The 23,228-nt window shown below is 38.0% G+C and overlaps 1 protein-coding gene across 28 annotated transcripts in view; it reads right to left on the bottom strand.

Annotated features, from left to right (window-relative positions):
• Positions 1 to 490: 490 nt before the first annotated feature.
• NRXN1 (neurexin 1) overlaps positions 491 to 23,228 on the bottom strand; it is a 1,122,745-nt gene continuing 1,100,007 nt past the window's right edge. For all 28 annotated transcript variants that reach the window (XM_060309978.1, XM_060309980.1, XM_060309991.1 and 25 more), the window contains one exon: positions 491 to 3,903. In XM_060309978.1, coding sequence (XP_060165961.1) covers positions 3,596 to 3,903 — 308 coding nt within the window. In that variant the 3' untranslated portion in view covers positions 491 to 3,595. The remainder of the gene's footprint in view (positions 3,904 to 23,228) is intronic.

Genomic DNA, 23,228 nt, shown 5'->3' with positions numbered 1-23,228 from the left:
GTTAAGACTGAAGAAGAGAAAACCCAGGCAAATATGGAAGGGGGATAACAATATTGGAATGGTTGTCATGTGGAATATGGGGTACATTCTGTTTTGCACAAAGAGAATTAGAAACAATGAGTAGAAGCTATAGGAGCCTAGAAATGAGAAATCACAACTAGGTAAATTTAATCACAAATTTACTTAACCTGAATTACATTGCTTTTTATAGAGAAAACCATATTTATGAAATCAGCATGTTCATGTATGAGTTCGTGGTTTCACACATAGTAAGATGAACAGATGTAAACAAAAGTACATTTAGTGGCTGTATCTTTAAGTGTATCAATGTAGAGGTGCTTAATGAATACTAAAATCCAGAAAACAGAGTTGGTATTCTTCCTCTGCTTGTCTAAGGATGGGTTTTCCTTTCAAATGCAGTCTTCCTTATGGTGCCACTTTGTCCCCAAAGGGTGTTGCAATTACTTTTAAAAAATCAATAAATCCACAGTTGTATTAAGAAATATTTTATTAACAAAACAGTAAATTCCACTTGCTTAGCATTTCCAATAATGGATAAGTTGGCCTTGCAACAGAAAAACAAAACAAAACAAAACCCTTAGGTACCCAATCACACAAAGCACTAGAAGGGTAGGGTCATGTGGCCTTTCTTTGATATCTTAGGGATTGACCACCTCACACATTATTGTAGTATTTTTTTTTTAAAGGCAACACATTACATGGATAAAAAAGAAGCATATTCAATCAGAAAAGTTACAGTCTAGAGATGTAATCAAATTTATGCCAGGTAGTGTTAAATCCTCTATTAACTGCCAACTATGCATGGAACCCTGATACATTTGGTATGAAGATACTTGGGATTTTATTCATATCTTTTCTCTCCCTAGCTCGTGTTCCTCTCTTTTCTTTCCACATTTACAAAGAAAGAAAGAAGAAAAAAAGAAAAAAAAAAATGCTAGATTTTGTGTAGGCCAATAACATTAGAAATATTTTTACCGACAATATTGCACGAAAGTTTAAAATTTATGCTGGAAAGAAACACTGAAATCAGTTCCAAACAACATGCTTCAGAGATATACTGCTTAAAAATACCATTATTTAAGTTATTTTCTATCACAATTTAGAATCTTCCCAGATGGAAACTAGTTCAAGTTCAGTAGATCAAATGGAAAAGCAACCATTTTTGTTTTAAACCTCAAGATGTAAATGAGTGGTTTTATATTTACCTTCTATTTCACTGGCTCTCCCTGAGTAAGACTGGATGAGAGGAAAACAACAACAACTTATGAATCCTTTAACCTGGCAAATTAAAAAAGAAGAAAATCTGAAACACAAGTAATGGATAATACATTTTAGTTTTATACCTCTACTTTCTGGGTCATGAAAACCCTTTAAGACATTTCATATACAGCAATTACTTGGCAACCATAGATGGTGGTGATTTGCTATGAATTATACATATATCTAAGGTGCTGTATGTCTGAAATCCAGGCCACGTCTTGGCTTTTTTCATCAACTGAAGTATCACAGAAGATGTTTTGCATTTTTTGCCTTTTCTGATTAAAGCTAATTGTAAAAGTATTCTTCTCTTCCATGATATCTAATATCATTCTTTTAGGAGATGTTAAAGTAATGCGACCAATTTTTACTGAGGCATCACCTTCCAATCTAATATTGCATTTCCTTCTCATACTAATAATTTATTGCTATGAACATCATTGAAACAATATGCAAAAACAAGTGAATAATCTATACATTTCTACTACTTAATGTGTGTTAAACTAAAACTATATTTAATGATATATATGTAAAACCAGAAAAGTTAAATTATAGTCTATAATCAACAAATAATGATTTTCTTAAATGGGTAGTAGTACAGAATCAAAAATTACTGAAAATACTTTCTTAGTTGAGAAAGTGTTTACTTTCCAAAAATGTTTATCATGCACGTCAGGTTCAGAGACTATATATATATATATATATATATATATATATATATATATAATTTTATTGGACAAAAGGTTTTCATTTGCAGCAGCCAGGGTTAAGGTGTAGATCAACCAATTTTGCTTCCATACCTGCCCACCTAATGGTTCATATTCATGCAGCAATATACCATCGATGGTCTATTTGATAAGGAAAGGTTCCATTTCATTAGGGACTAAAATCTGGAGGTTTCCTGGGAGCATGATCTCAATGAAGCAAATCACCCCATTTGTCATCAATATGTTGGCACAATGATCTTCCTTTCTGCTTTTCAACTTGTCAGTAAATATTTGCTATTACATGTACGTCTGGGTCTTCCATCCTATCTGATGGATTCCTCTGGATTTGTGTGTGCGTGTGTGTGCGTGTGTGTGGGTGTGTGTGCGTGCGCAGATTTGTGATCGTGAATGAGGAATGTATGTGGGAAATGTGAGTATTTGGGGGAGCAGAGAAGATTATATGTATATAGTTTACCTTCTAAATCACACCTTTCATACAAATACTAAAACTTAACTGCAACAGAATGAAGGCTGTACATGTAAGGAAAAAAAAGTAGCTGAGTCTTTTTATATACATTCATACATATCTTCCTTAGAATAAACACTACATTGTAAATTTTTTTTAAAAAAGTAAGTAATTGTGGCAATTTATAATGGTGGCAAAAAAAGAAAACCCTGAAATAATTGTTGATCTGATGTCATAAAACTCCCTATAGTTAGCAACACTTATAACATTGAATTTACCAAAAATGGCTGAAGAGCAGAGATATATTTTGCATTTTCTATACAACAGGCTATAAAACGTCACTTATCACAGTCCAGAAAGCACACAGAGATGGATTTTATATAAACACATGTAATAACATATTAAGCGTGCATGAAAATTTCCCAATGATTGCATCTATACCCTCTTGTTTTTTTCTTTCTGTTTTGAAATTTTAGTGTGAAAATGTGCCTTATCTTTCACATTGTTGAAAATAAGGCCTCCATACTTTGTTTTTTTGCCCTCACAACCAGAAGGGGGCTTTTTGAATGTGTTCCTATACAAGTCTTCAAAAAAGTCAGCACTTTGTTTCAAGTGCAAGTTCCAGCCACTGCTCCAGTTGTGCCAGGTGACGAACTCTGAAAAGGTTTGCAGGTCGAGTCACTCAAAATGACAGTCTTCTCTGGCAATCAGACTAATTGACTCTCGGGAAAGTGCTAGCACTTTGGCTAAATCCGGGATCACAGGTAGCTTCTTTTTCTGTGTTGTGTTTTGTGTTGTTTTTGTGTTGTGCCTCCCGATGTTGTAATACTCCTTTGCTTTATGAATGCGTGCGATCACCACTGTCTTTTAGAAATGTTCCAGCAACATAAAGACAGGCAGAGTAAATTAAAACACTGTGGATGTTAGGGAATTTATTGACCTCTGCTTTTTTTTTTTTCTTTTTTGGAGAAACAAGAGCATGAGATACTTTGTTTTTATTTTTTAAAAACAGTCTTTCCTTCCTGATTGCATTCCCTGTCTTCTTTTTTATGTGCTTCATAAAAAGGAAAGTAAATAAGTTTATATTATGTCTCAGATAAAATGAAGACTATTTCTATACAAGGGTCCTTTTCAGATCTTGGGATCAGACGTAATACTCTTTATCCTTGTTTTTCTTGTTTTTGTTGGCGCTTTTCGCACTGCTGGGTTGTTTCTCCTTTACTACAGCCCCATTGGACTGTGCTGAGTTACTGATGTAGTTTCGACTCTCATCCACGTGGTATGAGCCTTCATCCCGGTTTCTGTATTTGTACATGGCGTAGAGGAGGATGAGGATGCACAGGGCGGCAGCGGCTACGATCCCCACAACCATGCCCGTGGTGCTGCTGGACTCCCGAATCACTTCTGCTGAGCCTGGGTATGGCTCTCTCCCGCCTGCCCGGGTTGGGTTGGCTGTAGGAAAGAGGGTGGGAAAAAAAACACCAAGTGATTATGGAGTTTCCTGAATGCCAGAGAGCTACATTTACCGTCTATTTCCAGGCCTAATGGAATAGCATCGACTGCTCTAGAAAAAGGATACTGTTGCTAAATGGAGCAATTCCTATTCCTCTTGGTCACTAAAAACGAGGGACTGTGAATCAAAGCACTGCGACAGAGATCTGTTGCCATCTTTTCTTTTTCACAGATAGATTTTGTTAACAGGCTCTTGGAAGTGTAGCTCCAAATAAGCTCCATGTAGTTCTAAAGGGCCATGTTGATGTGTTAGGTGAAAAACAATAAACCCAACATGGAGAACAAAATCGTAACATCATAATGACTCTACCCGATAATATTAGAGTTTATCATTTTAAGAATCGAATTGATATTGATACAAAACGCTTACGGTTCACTCTAGACTGAAACAAGATAGCTACATTTAGGATTACTTCAGAAATTGTAGTGCCTCCTATTGCAATGAATACAGTGTTGAACAAAAAGATAACCCGGGCACTTTTAATAGTCTAATTGCCTACTTTTAAAAGTGTTATTTTAGTCACAATTTTACAAACGAAAACAACTACTTTTCTTTTCGGTTGGAGGTTTATTTGTTCATATCAGTATGTGTGTATGTTATTCATTCACTGGCAGTGGTTGAGTGATCACCGAAACTAAATTTGAGAGGAGAAAGTAAGAAAATATTTTAAAATACTTTAAAGACCATCTAGACTGGTTTTGAGTCAAAATTCAGTACCTAGTAGATGATCATAAATAAAGGACTGGCTGCCCCACTTTTATTTAACTGACAAACCCTCATTCAATCTTTCCAAAGTATAAAGTTCTTCCTTGGGTACAAGAAATGGATCACAGGGGGCATTACTATTTTCTCCAAGGCCTAGTCGGGCACTGAAACTGACCACAGATGGGGAGAAAATTCCTGGGATTTAGTTTATAGATAGCAGGAGGGGGGAGCGGCTCTCTTCCTCTACGTAATAAATTTATTATTATTTAAAAGAATTAAAAAGAAAAGGAGCTGTAGAGAGATAAGATTCTATCCCATCTCTGATCACAGGTCATTTTTCTCTAAGGATTGATTGTGTTTTCTCTCTTTGTCTGAATCTCCATCCTCTCCCTTGTCTTACAGAAAAAAGATAACTTTTCAGATGTAATGAATTAAAAATGCTATAACTTTCAAAATGTTGTTCTTTGTAAATTATGCATAATGAACTTAAATAATCTCAAGATTGCATAAATAGTGTGTATATGTGGAAGGTGTGTGTGTGTATATATACACACACCAGAAACTGAACAGTTCAAGAAAGCTAAAATGGTACTTTTATTTCACTATCACTAGTAATTTTATATATATATATATATATATATATATATATATATATATATATATATATATATATATTCCACCCCTCCCCGATAGGGAGGGGGATTTCTTTTTTATACCCACTAACCCTTAAACTCTTCAATGGTGATCCGGGTGGCTAAGCAAGAGGCCTTTTTCCTTTTTGGTCGTGCTATGCGGCACGTGGGATCTTAGTTCCCTGAGCAGGGGTTGAACACGTGCCCCCTGCATTGGGAGTGCACAGTCTTAACCACTGGACCACCAGGGAAGTCCCTTTTTTTTTTATATTTCTACAAAAGTTCCTATTAGTTACTGGGAATCATTTTCCTACCATATAGCACTATGCTGCTTTGTAATTCGATTTTCAAACATCACCAAGATTTCATCTGCCTAAATGTGGGTTTCTTGCCGTCACTTTCATTCCCCAAATAAAGCCTTATGAATATAGTCACTTACAAAGGAATAGCTCTCAGTCTCAAAGCAGCCATTTGTTCTGGAGCTACAAAACGTAGCAGGTAAAACCCTCATATGCTGAATGTATCCCTGCTTGTTTTACAAAAGCTCATGTAACGCTGTTGAATAAAAAAGCCTTGGAGTTGCTTCTGTGGCTGAGGCAGAAGGAGACAAAGACTATAATCCACAGCATTTGATTACAGGAAATTAATTTCCTCTCAAGAAGAACAGAACCTGCTGCAGGAACTCTGTCACTATGTGACAAACCAAAAGCAGCACTTTCTCTCTCAAATGCAGTCACCTTTGCCGAAGTCTGCCAATTAGCTCAGCTGCTAACTTTCACTAAATGACAACTTTGTACTTGCTCATTTTGTGGAACGTTCTTTTACCATGGTCTCTCAAGAGCTGGAAAAGGGGTTTTATTTAAATATTACCTAAATCATTTCCCCACACCCGATGGAATGCTTTCATTTTAAACACATTTTCATAATCACCTCACTTTGTCTGTCAGAAAAGAACGGGGAGAATGGAGAAAAAATCCTAATCGTATAGCTCATGATGGTCAGACTTGAGAGTTTTAATGCAATGCAGGGTTTACATTTTCTAAACTAAGAATATATATGGCCTCTTTTTTCCATTTAGGAATTGGTATTGTAAATGGACCATCTTACCAAAGAATTTTAATTTTATTTTTATCAGCTCAGATAGTTCTGATATGTTTTCACAACTGTAGAAGGAGTGCACCAAAGCCAAACTGGTGGTAAAACCAGAATGAGATTACAAAGACCAAAGCAAAGCCTCAAACGCTTCCATTTTGCCATAGAGCCATTTGAGAAATGCCTCCTGTTTAAGGAAAATACTTGTCTTTTTTGCGACTCCAGCCAAAAGGTTGCTTCGCATGCAGGCCTGAAACAGCTCTGTAACCCATATATAAACAAAGATTCTAAATATCATAAAACTAGCCTACCAAAAAACCCCTCCACAAACCCAATGATGAAACATTTTATCCCTTTTTTCCCCTAATTCACATTAAAAATTAATAACCACCACAGATATTATTTTAGGTCTGTTTGGAATATGCGGTTGCTTCCATACCTAACTGATTATTTAACAATTTTTTTTTCTGTTTATGCTTCCAATCTGAAAGCTAAGTGATAATTTTCTTAACTTCTGTGCTAAGATCAGAAGTATTTATACACTTAAGGGTTAATGGGACATCTCTCCCAGATGTGCAATAAAAGGCTAGAGAAATGTAATTATTTTCATGAATTATAAATGTGGTTCCCATATTGATTGTCATTAATGGTTTATTTTGATGATCACTGAAAAATCTCTGAGGAATTTCATATTAATTTAAATGTAGATAATAGCATAAATGGCTAAAAAGGCTAAATGCCCTCTTATATAATTTGGTTAATATTTTTTATTAAAAAATACAGTCATCTCTTCACCATTCATGACAATATGAAGAAAGGAATTTAATCAGAAACCTCCATAAGCAATTCTTATATCTCATGGATTTGAGTATTTTGCATTCTCTTTACACTTCCTAGTAAACTAAATCAAGACCTTCTAAATAATTTTTAAAAATCTACAAGTGTTTTTTTCTCAGCAGTGCTAAAAAACAAATTAACTAAATGTTACTTTCACTCTGTCTCCATTTCTTTGTTGTAGCAGTGATGAGAATACTTAAAAAAACAGGTAAAAGAGAATATAAGAGAGGTGCTGAAAGAATGGAACAGGTATAAATTAGCAGTAAGTCTCTGAATAGTCAAAAGTTAAGTGATTTGTAAATAAAACTAAGCTAATGTAGCCTATTCATCACATGGGGCTCAGAGGTACAAGGAGCCCAGATCAATGGAAAGCTTCAATAGGACCGACTGATGATGGGCAAAGAATAAGACAAGGCATTTACATGTTATCGGTGTAACTGGAAATGGGCAAGTATTCAGCTCCACCCATACTTTCACTTCAGGCTAGCTGGCTAGCAAAAAGAAAAGAAAAAAAGTAGAGTAGATGAAATATCCTAAGGGTTTAGGCCTATATACCCTATTTTAATGATTCATAAAATAAAAAATATCACCATGGATTACACAGTTTATGTGAACACTGTAATAATAGATTATTTTACTTAATCAAAAATTTCCCATGTAATTCTATCTTCATTTTACTGAAGGATGCCAGTCATCACATACCCCTCAGAGAGAAAGGATGGTAGTGGTAGGTCTACTACATGTGGGGAGAGTGCACGTGCACACCTTAATGGCAATATGAAGGCCTTCGATTTTTGCCTAAATGACTCGAAAGCTACTGATAATAGTGGTGAGGACAAAAGGCTGTCACAAGGGTTATAACCTCTTTCATATAAGGCACTTCTCAGCCAAATGGCTATGGAAATATTTCTGGGACTTGTGTACAGATAGTGTTATCTTAAGGACAGATAAAAATTTATTTTAATTCTCTCTCTCAAATATCTGGCAAGATCTGATGGTCTCTAATTTTCCATATGGCCTGCTTTGGCCCAGATTTATCAAGAATATTATAAGCTAGCTCTACGAATTTTCTTGTTTGTCACTGTCAAATTATTTCTCTGATTACTTAGAAAGGAATAGTCTCTCAGGTACTAGGACAGTTATTAACATATTTCCACATGATACCCTAAACCAGTTTACTCATATCAGGTAATAATTCATTGTAAAGAATGCACAGTAAGGGTAAAAGACAGATTCCAGGGCCTTGTCACATAAAAAGAATAATAAACCCATTTGTTGCTCTGCACAAAAAAGTTAAAAAGTGAAATATTTAAAATTTTAACTTATCCTTAAACTTGCTGAATAGTTATTTTAAAACTACCACCACAGAAAAAGAAATCGTCCTGATGTATGTTCCTTCTTTATTTTTGATAGTCCTTGGCACTGTATCTGTGAAAGAACATGATTTCCCCAAATAGGAACTAATATAGATCCAGTTAAGAAATACCATAGAACAAACATGTTTAAGAGACACAACTGGCTATACAACAGAGTGGAGAGGACCACGTGCCAAGTCTTACTTCTTACCAGCTCCTTTGGCCCTTGGTCACCCACTCCATGCTCCTGCCTATTCTTTCTCCTACTTCTTCCCCCTCCCTACCTCTTCTCTGCATCCCTCCCCCAGCTCTTGGTATCCCTCTAGGTGGCCCTCGGAGAGCACAGTTGGTGTGTCCCTCCCCACTCAGTAAAGGAAGGCCAGGCCAGCGGGGGTCAGGACTCTGCCTCTTCGAGTTGGTAGATTACTCAGCCGGGTGTTCAATGAGGGACAAAACTTATTGCCAAGTTCCTGATTTCACATCACACTTTAAAACTGTCCCTATGGCGGGCTTCCCTGGTGGCGCAGTGGTTGAGAGTCTGCCTGCCGATGCAGGGGACACGGGTTCGTGCCCCGGTCCGGGAAGATCCCACATGCCACGGAGCGGCTGGGCCTGTGAGCCATGGCCGCTGAGCCTTCACGTCCGGAGCCTGTGCTCCGTAACGGGAGAGGCCACGACAGTGAGAGGCCCGCGTACCGCAAAAAAAAAAAAAAAAAAACAGGTCTCAATGTGATTATTTCATTAGAACACAGCCTTGGTGCTTTACATTGGTTTGCTTTATTTTAAAATTTAACTTTCTAAATTTGTTTAAGAATAAAATTCTATGCTTTATCAAATGTTTTATTACCAATTTCAGAAAACTTTGATTATGAAGCAGGGAAGGTGAGCACATTAGGCCCTTCAGCTTTGCACTGGAGCCTATAGTTACCAGTTTGCCACGGTTTGATTGTGTCTGGTCATAACCACAGTCTGTGCACATGGGAGAATAAAGCCCTCATTGACTCAGCAAGATGATTCACAACTGAAGTTCTAAAATAACTCTGCATTTTTGAAAGGTAAATTTTTGAATATTAATGAATTTTTCCAAAGAGGTTTCACTGTGCAATGGAAAGCATCTGACATCCTTTAGTTATTCTTTCTTTCCATTCTGAGATTAGAAACATAGTAACCAAATATTGTTATTAAAAAGCAAACCTGCTCTTGATTTATGTTTTTACATAATGTTTTACACGTGAAACGATGCTTAAAATCCTAATTCCTGTTACATAAAATGAGGGTTCGGTGAGCGGTGGCACCTTGTATTTCCGATGACGAGTTTACCAAGGCAATAACCATGTCATCAGATGTTCTTTTTATCGCTCAAATTGTCACTTTTATGAAACTATTTTGTATACTTGGATGAGCTATTCTTTCACTGTAATCTTATTATATTTATGTTGTTTCCAAACTTAGCTTTGCAGGGTGAGAATGTTGTTTCCAGGACATTTGTATTGCTGGTTTTATTTCTTCAATATAGACTGTTAGTGTATAGGTACATCCTCAGCCATGACCCTGTCACATCAGAATGATGCAAGAGTTTCACTATATACTGATAACAAGGAAAATTCAGCCTTTAAGCTTTAAGAAAAAAAAGAAGTGTAAGAGATTACCAATATTAAGAAATAATAAAGAATAAAATATACCAATGATTAAAAAAAATGGAACTTGAGCTATATATTTCAGACCAAGGGGGTAGATAAAGGGTCATAAAACATTATGCTCAACATATATCATTCTGCTATCCTAAAATTATTAGACCACCTGCCTTACAATAATCCTTTTAAAAAACTATTGGAAAGATGCATTTACTGAATTTTTTTTCTCACTTAAAAGTCTTTGGGCTTCCCTGGTGGCGCAGTGGTTGAGAGTCCACCTGCCGATGCAGGGGACACGGGTTCGTGCCCCGGTCCGGGAAGATCCCACATGCCGCGGAGCGGCTGGGCCCGTGAGCCATGGCCGCTGAGCCTACGCATCCGGAGCCTGTGCTCCGCAACGGGAGAGGCCACAACAGTGAGAGGCCCGCGTACCACAAAAAAAAAAAAAAAAAAAAAAAAAGTCTTTGACCAGTCTTTCTGGTTTTATCATAGATTAAAAGTAATCAATTTAACATTTGTCTCCACCCCAATGAAGAAAAAGAATTGCCTAAAATGATCCCATCAGACCATAGTTCTGCACTGTGTCTTAATAGATGTGGAAGTTATTATAATTCTAAGCTAGCCTTAAAAATGGTTTCAGATTTATAAGGGAAGATTTGACTTTTCCAGCACCCAATTTTACTAATACTGTGAAAAGAAAATTGGAATTGTAGGCTCCTGTGGTATTTGTGAATTGAGATTAGCACAATTATTTTCCCCATCACCAAAAAAGAAAATGATTATTATTTTCATTTTTGTGTTTCAATACAACATAGGCCAAAAGAAACAATTATGATGTAATCACTCATAAGAATGCACATTTAAGTACCACAGTTGCAGGAAAGCAGGTAGGCAGTGATTTATATGATATGCATTCATTTCGACTCACACTGTGGTTTTCTGAGAGGTGATGAATGACTGAATGCCGAATGTTTCAAATCCTTCCCTGCTCGCCAGCTCCACCCATGTCCTGCACATTTTGATGTTTGCTACTGCAGGTCAAACAAATGGCTTGAAGGAGGTCATGCCTGATATATCTCAACCCCTACCCAATCCACTGGAGATTCAGAAAGGAGATTCAGATAGAACTTGGAAATCAATAAGCCTTTACTACCTGCCTGGCTGCCAGGACTAACATTTTCCTCTGCTACTTTCAAAGCCACCAAGTCACGTGTGTGAAGGGAAATGCAGGGGTCACCGCTGTGGGATTGAGAGGATCATTTTCTTCACCAGATATCTAGGCGTTGCATGAGGAGGGGTGCAAAACACAGAAAAATTCATAGTGTGCCTGGAGGACAGGGAGTACCAACTAGGACAGCTGCTACCTCAGATGGTACCACACGGAACAGAAAAGGCAATGGACAATCACATCACGCGTGACACTGATGACACTGAAAATAAAGAGACAAAAGAACACATTCTCCCTCATCTCTGAGGGAAGCCATAAGATCATGGCTCTGTGTCCACAGCTTAGTCATCTACAAGCTTCATAGACTTTTTACATGGTCATTGTGCCCATAAGGTCTTACTAGAATCAGTGAAATTGTCATGGTGCTCACTAAAGTACCAATGTGACTACTGTTCTCACAGCTCTTCACGGTCTGGCTGCAGCTACCTACTCAAGTTTGTCTTCCATTTCTCTCAAAGAAAGTGACAGTCATTATTTTATTGCCATCTCCCAGTTCCCATACACCAATAAAAGTTCTACCTTCATGCCTGACTCATATGCCCTTTTTTTTCTAGCCTGGCTGAATATTACTTATTTCTCAAGACTTAGCTTAAATGCTCCATCTTTTGTGATGTGTTCGCTCAGAGTATTCACTCCTGCTGTCAATCAATTATATGGTGAGCTATAGTTATGTTCCAGGGACTATACTAGGTCCTGGGAGTAGAGGAGTTAACCAAACACACTTGACGTCTGCCCTCATGGACCCTGAAATATAATGAGGGAAAGAGACATACAACAAAAATCACACAGTTAGGCTTAAAGCAATAACCGGAACATGTGTAATGAAGGAAAATGTAAGTACCATGCAGGAGTAGAACAGAGGTTTCTGATTTAGACTGGGAGTCAGATAGACCTTTCTGAGATTGTAACATTTATGCTGAGATGTGGAAAATCAGTGGAGAGTAGGCCACTGAAAAGTGGGCAGAAGAATCTTCTAATCAGTAGGAACCGCATGTGGAACGACCTTGAGGAAGAAAGGAGTTTGCTTTTCAGGAACTAAACGAACGCCAGAGTGGTGGCAGCATATTGAGTTTTGGGGGAAAGTGAGAAGAAATTTGAAGGTGGACCTGAAACTTACATAGATCATAGACCATGGAATGAAGCCATATATCAAAAGATAATCACATTTGACTCCATAAATAATAACAATTTTACATGGAAAAAGGTGTCACTAACAGAGCGAAAATGCAGAAGAGAAAGGAGAGGAGAAATATCTGTAGTACATACAACAAACCAAGAGTTAACACCTATAAAATCTACAAAGCATGTATCAATTGCTATAGAAAAAGGCAAAAACCCACTAGAAAAATGGACAAAAATAGAGACAAGCAAGTGGAGGACAGAAGATCTACACGGGTGATGAATGTAGGACAAGATGCTCAATTTCACTAGAATGGAAGTCAAAGTAAAATAAGGAGGGTTTTTTTTTTTTTTTTGGCCAACAATATTGGAGGAATAAAGTAGAATTAAAGAAATAGTAACAATTTGGTTAGAACATTTGCTTGGGAAACAGACAGTTGTGCTGGTGAGAATATGAATTCCTCAATAATTTTTAGAAAGTAATCTAGTAACATCTATCAAAATTTAAAAGGATTAAATTGCAGCTGGCTGATGGGTGGATGTGAGTTCATTATACAATGCCTTCTAATTTATTATATGTTTGAAATTTACAATAGTAAAGTTAAAAAGTATACACATATTTTAATCAAGCAATCTCAGTTTGAGAATATAGTCTAAAGAATTAAATACACCAGCATGCAGATATATAAATACAGGATGCCTGTTATCACATTTCGAGGAGAAAAGAAAAAAGGACAACTTAAATGCTCGTTAACAGGGTTATGGTTGAATAACTTATTCAGCCATAATTGCAAAATTTATTGGACACCCTTAATTATGGCACACTTATAGCCTAGAATTTTAACAGAGTTAAAAATAGGAATTACAGAAAATTCTGTTGACCTAAAAGATGTCCATAATACATTAGAAAGTAGAAAACCAAATTTAATTCATAGAGTGTGCTTCTATTTTTCTATGGCAAGAGAGAAAAACGACCCTATATTTATATATGTTCCTAGGAACATGGTGAAAGATGCATGCCAAGCTGTTATCATTGGTTAATGAATGGAGATGGGAAAAAAGGAAAAAATAAAATCAAGTAGAAAAAATTAATTAAAAAATTTCAACAAATATGTATTAAGTCACAACAATTTACCAGGTACCATATAAGGTGTTCATAACAACATACATAAGACAGCCATGGGTTCCACCTTCTTAGAACTTTCAGTATATTTGAAATAAAACAGAAAATGTAAGAAAACAAACAGGACAATTTTAAACTTAAAAAGTTCAATAACACAAGAAGGCACAAAAATTGGATGCTAAGAAAATAATGAGGGGGAGGCTTTACACAGGTCATCAGCAAAGGGCAGTCTCAGTAGAAGTTATTTGGAATGAGCCTTAAAGGAGGAGAAGGATCCACGCCTTCCAGTGTGAACCCTGGAAAGCCATCAAGGATTTCTCAAGAAGGAAGATGTGAGATAGGATGGCCTCAAGCTGGCAAGAACAGAATCAAGAAGACATATGGGAGAACCCGGAGAAAATCCATCTTTATCCCAATCTTCTCTCAACCACATATTACATCAACCATGTTAGTATGGCTCCTACACTATTGTGAAATCTTACTTCCGTGTTTCATTTCTATTGGGCTGTTTCTTCTCTTCCAGACTAGACTGCTAGTCCTTTGATAGTGTCCTGTGACTCTATTTCTCTTTTCCACCAATTCCCTCACCTCCAAACATCTAATGAAGGCTGAACACATGAGCTGCAAAATGTATGTTTTCTGACTGATTAGAGGAAGAGATTTTTGTAAGTTCATAAATTTTCAGGAGTGGACTGGGGTGGATATAGCCATTAAGAAAATGTCAGAGATCTTTGATTTCAAAGTTTTGAGTAAAGGTAATAAACAAGTGGGTAAAACATTGATGGTAATTACATACATCTTTATAAAATACTTTTACCTCAATACTTTCCTAACTCCCACCTCCTATAACATCTTCAATAAAAGAAGTAAAGATGGTATTTATTTAATTAAGCCAGAAAGCACTTCTCTGCCTAAGTGAATTGGGATCAGTGTGCATCAATGCAAGTACTGTATCTGCATTTACTTTCCCTATGCCTCCAGTTATAGGATGCTTAATTCCAGTGACTAAGCACTAAGTTATTTAAAGTCCACCAAGTTAGCAGTCTTCAGTTTGATTTGTTTGGGTGCCTTACTTATATTGACCTTATCTGATACCCACAGCACTACAAATAGTTGAGAGCTAATTTGGAGCTCTTTTCTCAAATTCAGCAGAGCAGTTGCAGAAGTTTCTAGGGCATTTTTTATTCCTGTTGCTATTAGAGTGAGAAAGTTGAAAAGGGTCTCATCAGTCAGGTCAAACTTTCCATAACTGTCAAGTAGAAGAAAGGCCATATAGGCAATAATTGAGAAAGTCAGTTTCAAAGCTGGGGAGTGTGGGGATTCTACATGTGCTTTTCATCAAAATGTACCACATTTCAGAAAACGCTAGAGGGGCTATATTTTGAAATGGAGAAGATACTCTCCGTTATTGATTTCTACTCAACTAAACTCTTTGATAGCAAAATAGCTTCTTTTTCTGGGAGGCCATTGACTAAAACACCCAGAAATACATACACCCAGAAGTCACTTTTCTTAAGATGTATTTTACTTTTTTACATATAGAAAGTTGAACAGTCGCTCTTTACACAAACCAGGGGATTCATTCCAAGGAATCCTCAAGACTGGAACCAGGAATTTGAGGGGAACCTGGTTTATAGGAAGACAAAGGTGTCACTATGATTATAGCTGGAATAATGAGGAGTGTGTGTATGTGAGTGTGTGTACATGCATGTGCGCATGTGAACATTGCTGCGTTCCTTCCAACTCTCTGACAGAAGTTGCTACAGTCACCTTTATTTTCTCATAATTTATAGGTAAAATCAGGCTTCTGCAGAGCTCCAGGGAAGATTTCATAATACCTTGGGATTAACGTACTTAAATGTATTGCATTATTAAAACCCCCTTTGTTCACTTCCTCCCAAATGGTACACGGATTTACCCTTAGTAGATATAATTTCATGTGACTTAACTGTCCTCTGATGCCCAACACGGCTACTATGCCTTCTGACTCACTGCAAGGCTGAACATTTTTTCTTATTTTATTTAGTTAGCAACTGTAACCTTTATTGAATTATTATTATATGGTAGGCTCTGGGCTGTGCACTTTACATACATTATTTAATTTTTTCCTCATAACAACTCTGTCATTGTTATCATGACTTTATGGGAAAGGAAACTGAGTCTCAAAGAGGTTATGCTAGGTATGCTTCCCAAGTGGCATAGCCAGAATTCAAGCTCAGGTGTGTCTGTGGCTACTACAGTTTCATACATTCAACGTGTTGGCACTTACGACTGTAAAAGAATTTGTTAGTATTCCCAAATGTTCCCTTCCCTGTAGAACTGAACCCTTTAGGCCTCTCTTCTAAGCAGCTGTCCATTTCCACCTCTTCCAGCCACATTCCACCACACCTCCGGCCATCTAGCTGTCCTTTCCAGTAAAAGGAGTTTGCATTCCCACAGAATCTTAGGAAAGCATAGCAAAGTGGTAAAAAAGAATTTTTTTAGATTCTAGTCCAGGCACTGCCCCTAACTTACTGAGTGACCCTTAGCAATTCATTATCCCCTGCTCACATTCTTTCTTCAGAGACATAATGATGATCCATTATTTATCTCCCAGAGTCACTGTGAGGATCCCACCAGGTGGATAAATGTGCCAGTGCTCTGAGGAGGATAAAGTGCTATGTAAAAAACAACGAGGGGGGCTTCCCTGGTGGCGCAGTGGTTGAGAGTCCGCCTGCCGATGCAGGGGACACGGGTTCGTGCCCCGGTCCGGGAAGATCCCACATGCCGCGGAGCGGCTGGGCCCGTGGGCCATGGCCGCTGGGCCCGCGCGTCTGGAGCCACAGCAGTGAGAGGCCCGTGTACCGCAAAAAAAAAAAAAAAAAAAAAACACAAAACAAAACAAAACAAAAAACACGAGGGTCCAGTTACATTTCCTGTGTCTTCCACACAAAAGGTATTGAATCAGCAGCCTTCCCAATAATGAGACAACTCTGCGATACGCACAGCACACCGTGTGACCACCACAGACGTTATCTCCAAGGGGAGCTCTGTACTCAGGGACTCCCCTTTCATGAATGGAGGCCCTGTCAATTCAGGTGGCAAAACAACCATTTATACTATGAGGCTGTGGTTTCAGGCCATTAATTGTTAAGCTACATGTGGAGCTTGTTCTGTTTATCTGCGAAACATTCTATCTTTATGGATCTGTGCTCTCTGGCTCCCGTGGTTGGAGGGAATTAAATTTCTCCTTCTTTCAGAATTTTATTATGAGACTTTATGTTTTTAGGTATTAAGAAATCAATCATCTAAGACCACTCTTTGGTAATACCTGACAGAAGGGCTTATTATCATGGAAATAACAACTCTTTTGATTAGGTTTTCTTTCTAAAATTGTTAGGTCATTTCTTCTCGGCCTCCTTCCTTCCCTGATCTGGAATTCCATGTTCTACTCTGGATGAAATTCACAGTAGAGTCTCTGTAGCAGAGCTGTATGCTGGGTCCTAGGGGCACTGCCTCTTGCCCCGAGTTTCTGTATAGTGTTTATGTAAGTGCAGGTCATTCTGGGTAACAGGGCAGCATGCGGTTTTCCTGATTTGAAACTGGGTCTCCTCACTTTGGGTGATCATCTTTGTACTCCTGTTGTGAAGCTATTGCTGTCTCGGTTTTCTTTTGTTGGGGAAAGTCACATTCTTTTTGGTGAAAGTGCAATAGCTCAGGTGAAAGATGAGACAGCTTCCCCACTGAGCCCATTAGAAGGAGGCATGTCCAGCCTAGAATTGGGAAATACGGAAGAAATGCCATCCATCATTGGGGGAAGGGGTGTGGCGGCTCTGCCTGGTTAAGTCATGCAGCCCCGAGCGTTCCGAATATTTTAGGAGGCAGAGCAAGCCGATTATAATAGCACGCAGGAAAGCGAATCATTCCTTCTCTCAAAAGCTCTGTGGGGCAGCGACCTGCATTGTTTTCCTCCAAAACTAAGAATAGCAGATGACATGTGCCCTCTTCCCATCCTAGCAACCTACATTCATCCAACTGAAGCACTGCTCTTGTCTTACTAGTTTCATAGTGGCTACTGAGAAAAGTTTGATGCTGCTAGAATTCAGAAAGAGTTTAAAAAGCTTTCTATTGTAGATGCCACAGTGCCAATTACTAACATTTCCCCTTCTTGCCTGTGGCCATAGGTTTATTTCCATTTATAATATGGTTGACTCCTCAGTTAATCTGCTGGTACTACTAATAAAAGCTAAGTCATACCATCAAAGTTTCTAGGTGGCAGACTCAACACTAAGGGCTTTACATGAATTGTCTCTTTCAGCATAACAACATCATGAGTATTTAACATCATTCATGTCATTTTGCAGATGTAAAAGGTCAAGTACACAGAGGTTCAATGTTTTGCTTCTGATGACACAGCAAGTGGCTGAACTGGGATGTGAACTCGGTCTGCTTTCCAAAGTCTCGTCAATGAAATGTAAGATTTTAGTATGCTCAGAGAGGTGGTGACATTGCTCCTTCTCTTTCTACTAAATTTTTAAATTTAATTGATGGCTTCTGGCTCTACTGGCATCTTTAATACATCCTTTTCTTTAACCTGGTAATTTCATAAAGTACTCTTGTCTTTCTTATTACCAATGCCAGGCTTCTTATAATACTGAGGGTGGGTAAGGAGCTACTAATGATGAAAGTGATCTGACCAACAAGTCAGATGACGTGAGATGAGACCTGCAGACTAAAGCCTATTGTAGCATTTGCTGGTCTCTGAAGCACGTGAACCAACAAAGAAAGTGTACTGGCTCTTCACGAGGGCAGCATGCCCTGTAGTGCAGTATTCAGAATATGCTGCTTTACCTCTGATACCATCTGAGGAAATGTAATTAATAAATGCCAAGAAAACTCCACAGGAAACCGATTTCATTATCAGCGCAGATATTGGACACAAATTACAAGAAAACATGGTTTCACTCTTCCTGCATTTCATGTTTCCATAAGAAGTAGACTTACCCTTTATTTTTCTAAAGCTATGCCGCATTTCTTCCTTCAAGGTTGGTGAATACTTCAAAGCACGGCAGTGTATCTCATTGTCTCCTTCCAAAGCTCAACAGGACACGTCACGTTTCAGAAAGGCTCTTATGGTATTTTAGCATTTTCTAATAAGGACTTGTGAAAGGTTATTAATATTTTAAGGCTGGGTATATGTAGGCTGCCTAGAAATTTATGGTATACACATGACTGAGTAGATTTTTTCTGTTACTTACTGTAGGACGGTTCTGCATTAGCAGTCATGCACTTTTTGCAAACTTTCTTTTCTTTTTTAATTTTTTTTGACCGCACCGTGTGGCATGTGGGATCTTAGTTCCCCGACCAGGGATCTAACCCATGCCTCCTGAAGTGGAAGAGCGGAGTCTTAACCACTGGACTACCAAGGAAGCCCCTGTGGACTTTCAGGTAAATGCTTAATCTAACTCAGCAAACTCACTTATTTGCTAAGTAATTACTGTAAGTGGCCAAGCACAGTTAGTTTACATGTGTGAATAGAGCCCGGGGTCTCTTAACAGCAAAAGGGACTATACCTATTTTCCACCCAGATCTGGAAATCTGTCTGCCTTGTGAGGGGCCTCACTACAAGTTAGGATAATGGGTTCACTGGCACAGGATGCTAAGGAACTTCCCCAAGACCAGGAAGAGCTGCAACTCGAACTAGTTCTATCTGACTCCAAAGTTACAATCATAACTAATACACACTCCCTGTTGCATATCACAATTCTCACAAAATGCTCTTGAAGTTTTTCCAATGTGGGACAATGATTCACTCCATTATAATGTTAAACAAAAATTATCAAATCATAGAAAGGTGAAAATAGTTCACGTTAAGTAAAAATGGCTGTGTTCTGAAAACAAACGGAAACCATCTTTTGTTTGTTATTTTGTTTTCTACTGATCTCCTGGTAGGAACTAATTTTGGTAAAGGAAATCAGTTGCCTGAAAAGGTGGAACTGCCTTCACTGACCAAGACCTTAGGCTTGGGCAAACTTTAGACAGGCTTCTTCCTGCCTCTAGGGCCCTGGTCTCCCTTTCCTTAGAGCATTTACTTTAGAAAACTGGTAAATCCAAATTCCTTCTCTACCTCTGACGTGTAAATATTTTTAAAGCTTCGTTTCAGTGTTATAACCCAGGACTACTTTTCTCAAGGACTTAGGAGCCCTCGCTTTGAAATATAACCTTCAAGGAAGACAGCTCCCCGTCTTCCAATTTCTGTGGGGAAAATAGGAGCCTACCTTGAGCGGGTACGTGTTACTCCAACTCATAAAGCTACCTTCAGTCTTGAAGATATTTGAAGGAAAGGGTTTATTCTTCCTTTGGGTGAAGCCAGTCAGCCAACACAGAAGGTCTAGGGTCTATGATCCCTCTACCCCAGCTCTTAAAAACCTTCCAGTTTTGGTTTGTTTTGTTTTTCACAGTGAATTGAGCTCGGACTGAATTTTGGGCTCCTTCTACTGCAATCCTCTTGAATAGATCTCCCTTGTCTGTTTAATGTTGTCCAATGTAATTTTTGTTTTGACATTACTGTTCTCAGAAAAACGGGAAAAAGTACAAATGATGTCTAATGTCTTTCTTCCATTTTAACCATACAGCATTTCATTTTTATTCCAGTTGTCTGGAGAATTAATATGGAAAAAAGCAGTTCTTCCACCAGCATGTCACACACTGAAAGCCACCTAGCCCATCAGAGCCCAAACTGCAGATGCCCTGTCCTGCACCTACATGATTAGCTAGGCCCTCGCCGCTGACTCTGGTCTGACCCTGCTCAGGAGATGCTCTAGGTGTTTCCAGAAATGGAGCACTCATTACTGCTGTTTTGTTGGCTGCACCTCAAAACTCCCCATGTTAACAGCGATGTGTTGGCTATTACAGGCTAATTAAACTCGCTTTTGAATAATTACATAATAAGTACCCCCAATTTAAATGTAGCACAAAATTATCTTCTAATCAGGCTCTACAAATATGATCTAATAAGTAATATATTCCTTTAAGTGACTGTGATTAGTTATTTAATTAAAAAATGCACCGAGTTCAATATACATATCTTTATTCCTAATGTGGTTAATGGGATCAGTTCAATAGAAATCCTTTGATCTTTTCTCAAAATAGCACACTGGAAAACCACATGAAATTGCAGAGTAATGGCAGCAAATTTAGCCTAATGAATAGTAATACATGTAATGGACCTTTTGCCATCAAATTTAAATTTATGCCAGCTATGGAAATTATTTAAATGAACATTTAAAAAATTAATCCTATATTTGTGAGGTGCCTGAATTCTAAGAGAACAACCTTCTGCATTCCAAGAAATTAAAACCCCACTTTTCCTAAACTAGAGAGCATATTCTCTCTCTCATATTACAAAAAGTAACTTAATCTCTCTGAATCTCCTCAGCTATGAAAATATTTCAGTTTGGCCAAATAATGAAATAGAATAATGTTTACAGAGTACTGAGAACAATGATGAACACAGAACAGATCTTCACTAAATATTAGTTGTTATTGTGATCTATCTTTACTCATGTAACCTGAACCCTGATCAACTGACACGCAACTAACAGTATTTTTTGAGGGGCTGTACCGATGACCTCATCCCCATTGGTTCAACTAATGTTTAAGAGCTTGCCCCCCCAAATGACATTCCTTTCCTTCTCCTATAATTACACCAGTTTTTTAATTATTTAATAGAGCTTTTCTTTTTCTCCTTTGCCAAAGGTTTAACTGATTTGAGAGTGGCCCAATATCCTATTAGCTACCACCTGCCCACACACATACACAAAGAGAACAGACATATTATTCCAAGCATTATACATCTAAGAGGAAACTGTCCTTCCTAAATAGGGCTCCCGGGAAACAAGAAGCTGATCCTGTTCTCTTTGTAACAAATGACAAACTAGTTTTTCATCAGAAGTTCCCACACCAAAGAGGGTCATCATCTCCATTTAGGTCTCAGATATCAACATACAAAACACCTTTTCAAATTTCTTCAGGAGTTTTGAGAAAAGGATCTATTTAGAAGAAGCCCTCAAAATCAAGATGTACTGACATGATTAAGGGTCACTGTGGAACTTCAGCGGTTTGTAGTGTTGCCATTTTGTCAATTTATTAATAAATCAAAGCAGTCTGTCTTACAAAAACTTATGTTCCTGTGAAAAAAGGAGTCTTGGAAAATATGTATATTTATATAATACACATAGTAATAACAGCGAACACTCATGTACCACTTATCATGAGCAAGGCCTTGTTCTGTAACATGCTTTCCATACATTAATTCATTTAATCTAACAACCATGTCTCTAGGCTGAGGGAAAAGCACAGAAGGAGCAAGTGTTTCTGAGAACAAGTGTGAAGGAAAAGTCATCCACTTTGTCACACGTCCAGGCAGCCGAAACCAGGCGTTTTAGGGCAAGGTTGGCCTGTGACCTAGTTACCAATGGCTGCTTCTGATTTCCACCTGTCGACTAAGAGTTGGGGTTCAATTAGACCTCCTGAATTGAACAGCCACCCTCTCATATTCTAAAACACTGTTTATACCAATGTGAAATTGTCATCTGATGCTAACCACACAGGACAGTGTGGCTGGAATCAAGTATAATTGGGTTCCATGTGTTCCCACCCGGGGGGTTGTTCCTGATCTAGTTTCAACATGTACAGCCCCCATCAGGAGGCCTGAGTGGTTTCATTGATTGCCCACCAATGTTCAGCCGGGAAAAGTAACAGCATTATGTAAAAGGGAAAAATATTCCTTTTTATATAACCGAATTAGGAAAAAGAAAAGCCACCTTTTATGCTCTACTTTATGTCAGGCATTGCAGTAGACGTCTTACATATATTAGTTTTAATTCTTGTAACCACCTGAAAAACAGGTGATATTTTAATGTCAAAGATAAAGAACCTGTTCCTCAGAAAGAATAGCTGAAAAAGCGTCTGGGGTAGAATGAAAGATGTCCTTTTGTAAAATGGGACTGAAGGTGCAGTTTCTAATTTTTTCTCCTAGAGTTTAACAGAGCAGTGGGTGCACAATAGTTCTCAACACTATTCAGTCAGTGGTGAAACTGACAACCCACCACATACGTAATGTCCCTCTTCGTTAAGAGATCTGGGTGGAATTAAATGGCAATTCAAATTTATCAAGCACTTCATAAAAGGTATTAATTTACTTGTGTTCAAGACGATGCCAGATTTTTCCTGTTCGATTCATTAATAGCCTTAGGAAAGCACCTAAGTGATAAGCATAGCACATTTTCAGAGAAGAAGAAATCATTTTTGGAAGAGTTTTGGGTCACGGTGATTAGAGAAACTTCATATGTAAATATTCAGGGAGACTGAGAGACATTAGTGTGAAATACACAGAAGATTTGGGCAATCTACCTGTAAAAGTAATTATGCATCTCTTTACAAAAATCTCTGCTTTCACTTGCTTAAGGAGTAGCAAAAGTGTATAGTAGGCATAGCCAGTTCTAAATATTTAACCCAATATATTACTTTCCTAAAAAGTCAGTTTTCCAAAATACAAC

This window comes from Globicephala melas, chromosome 12 (genome assembly GCF_963455315.2).
Source record: "Globicephala melas chromosome 12, mGloMel1.2, whole genome shotgun sequence".
In the NCBI taxonomy this organism is placed as follows: domain Eukaryota; kingdom Metazoa; phylum Chordata; class Mammalia; order Artiodactyla; family Delphinidae; genus Globicephala; species Globicephala melas.
Note: the sequence above shows the minus strand (reverse complement) of the source record. Positions and strands in the feature narration are given on the sequence as shown.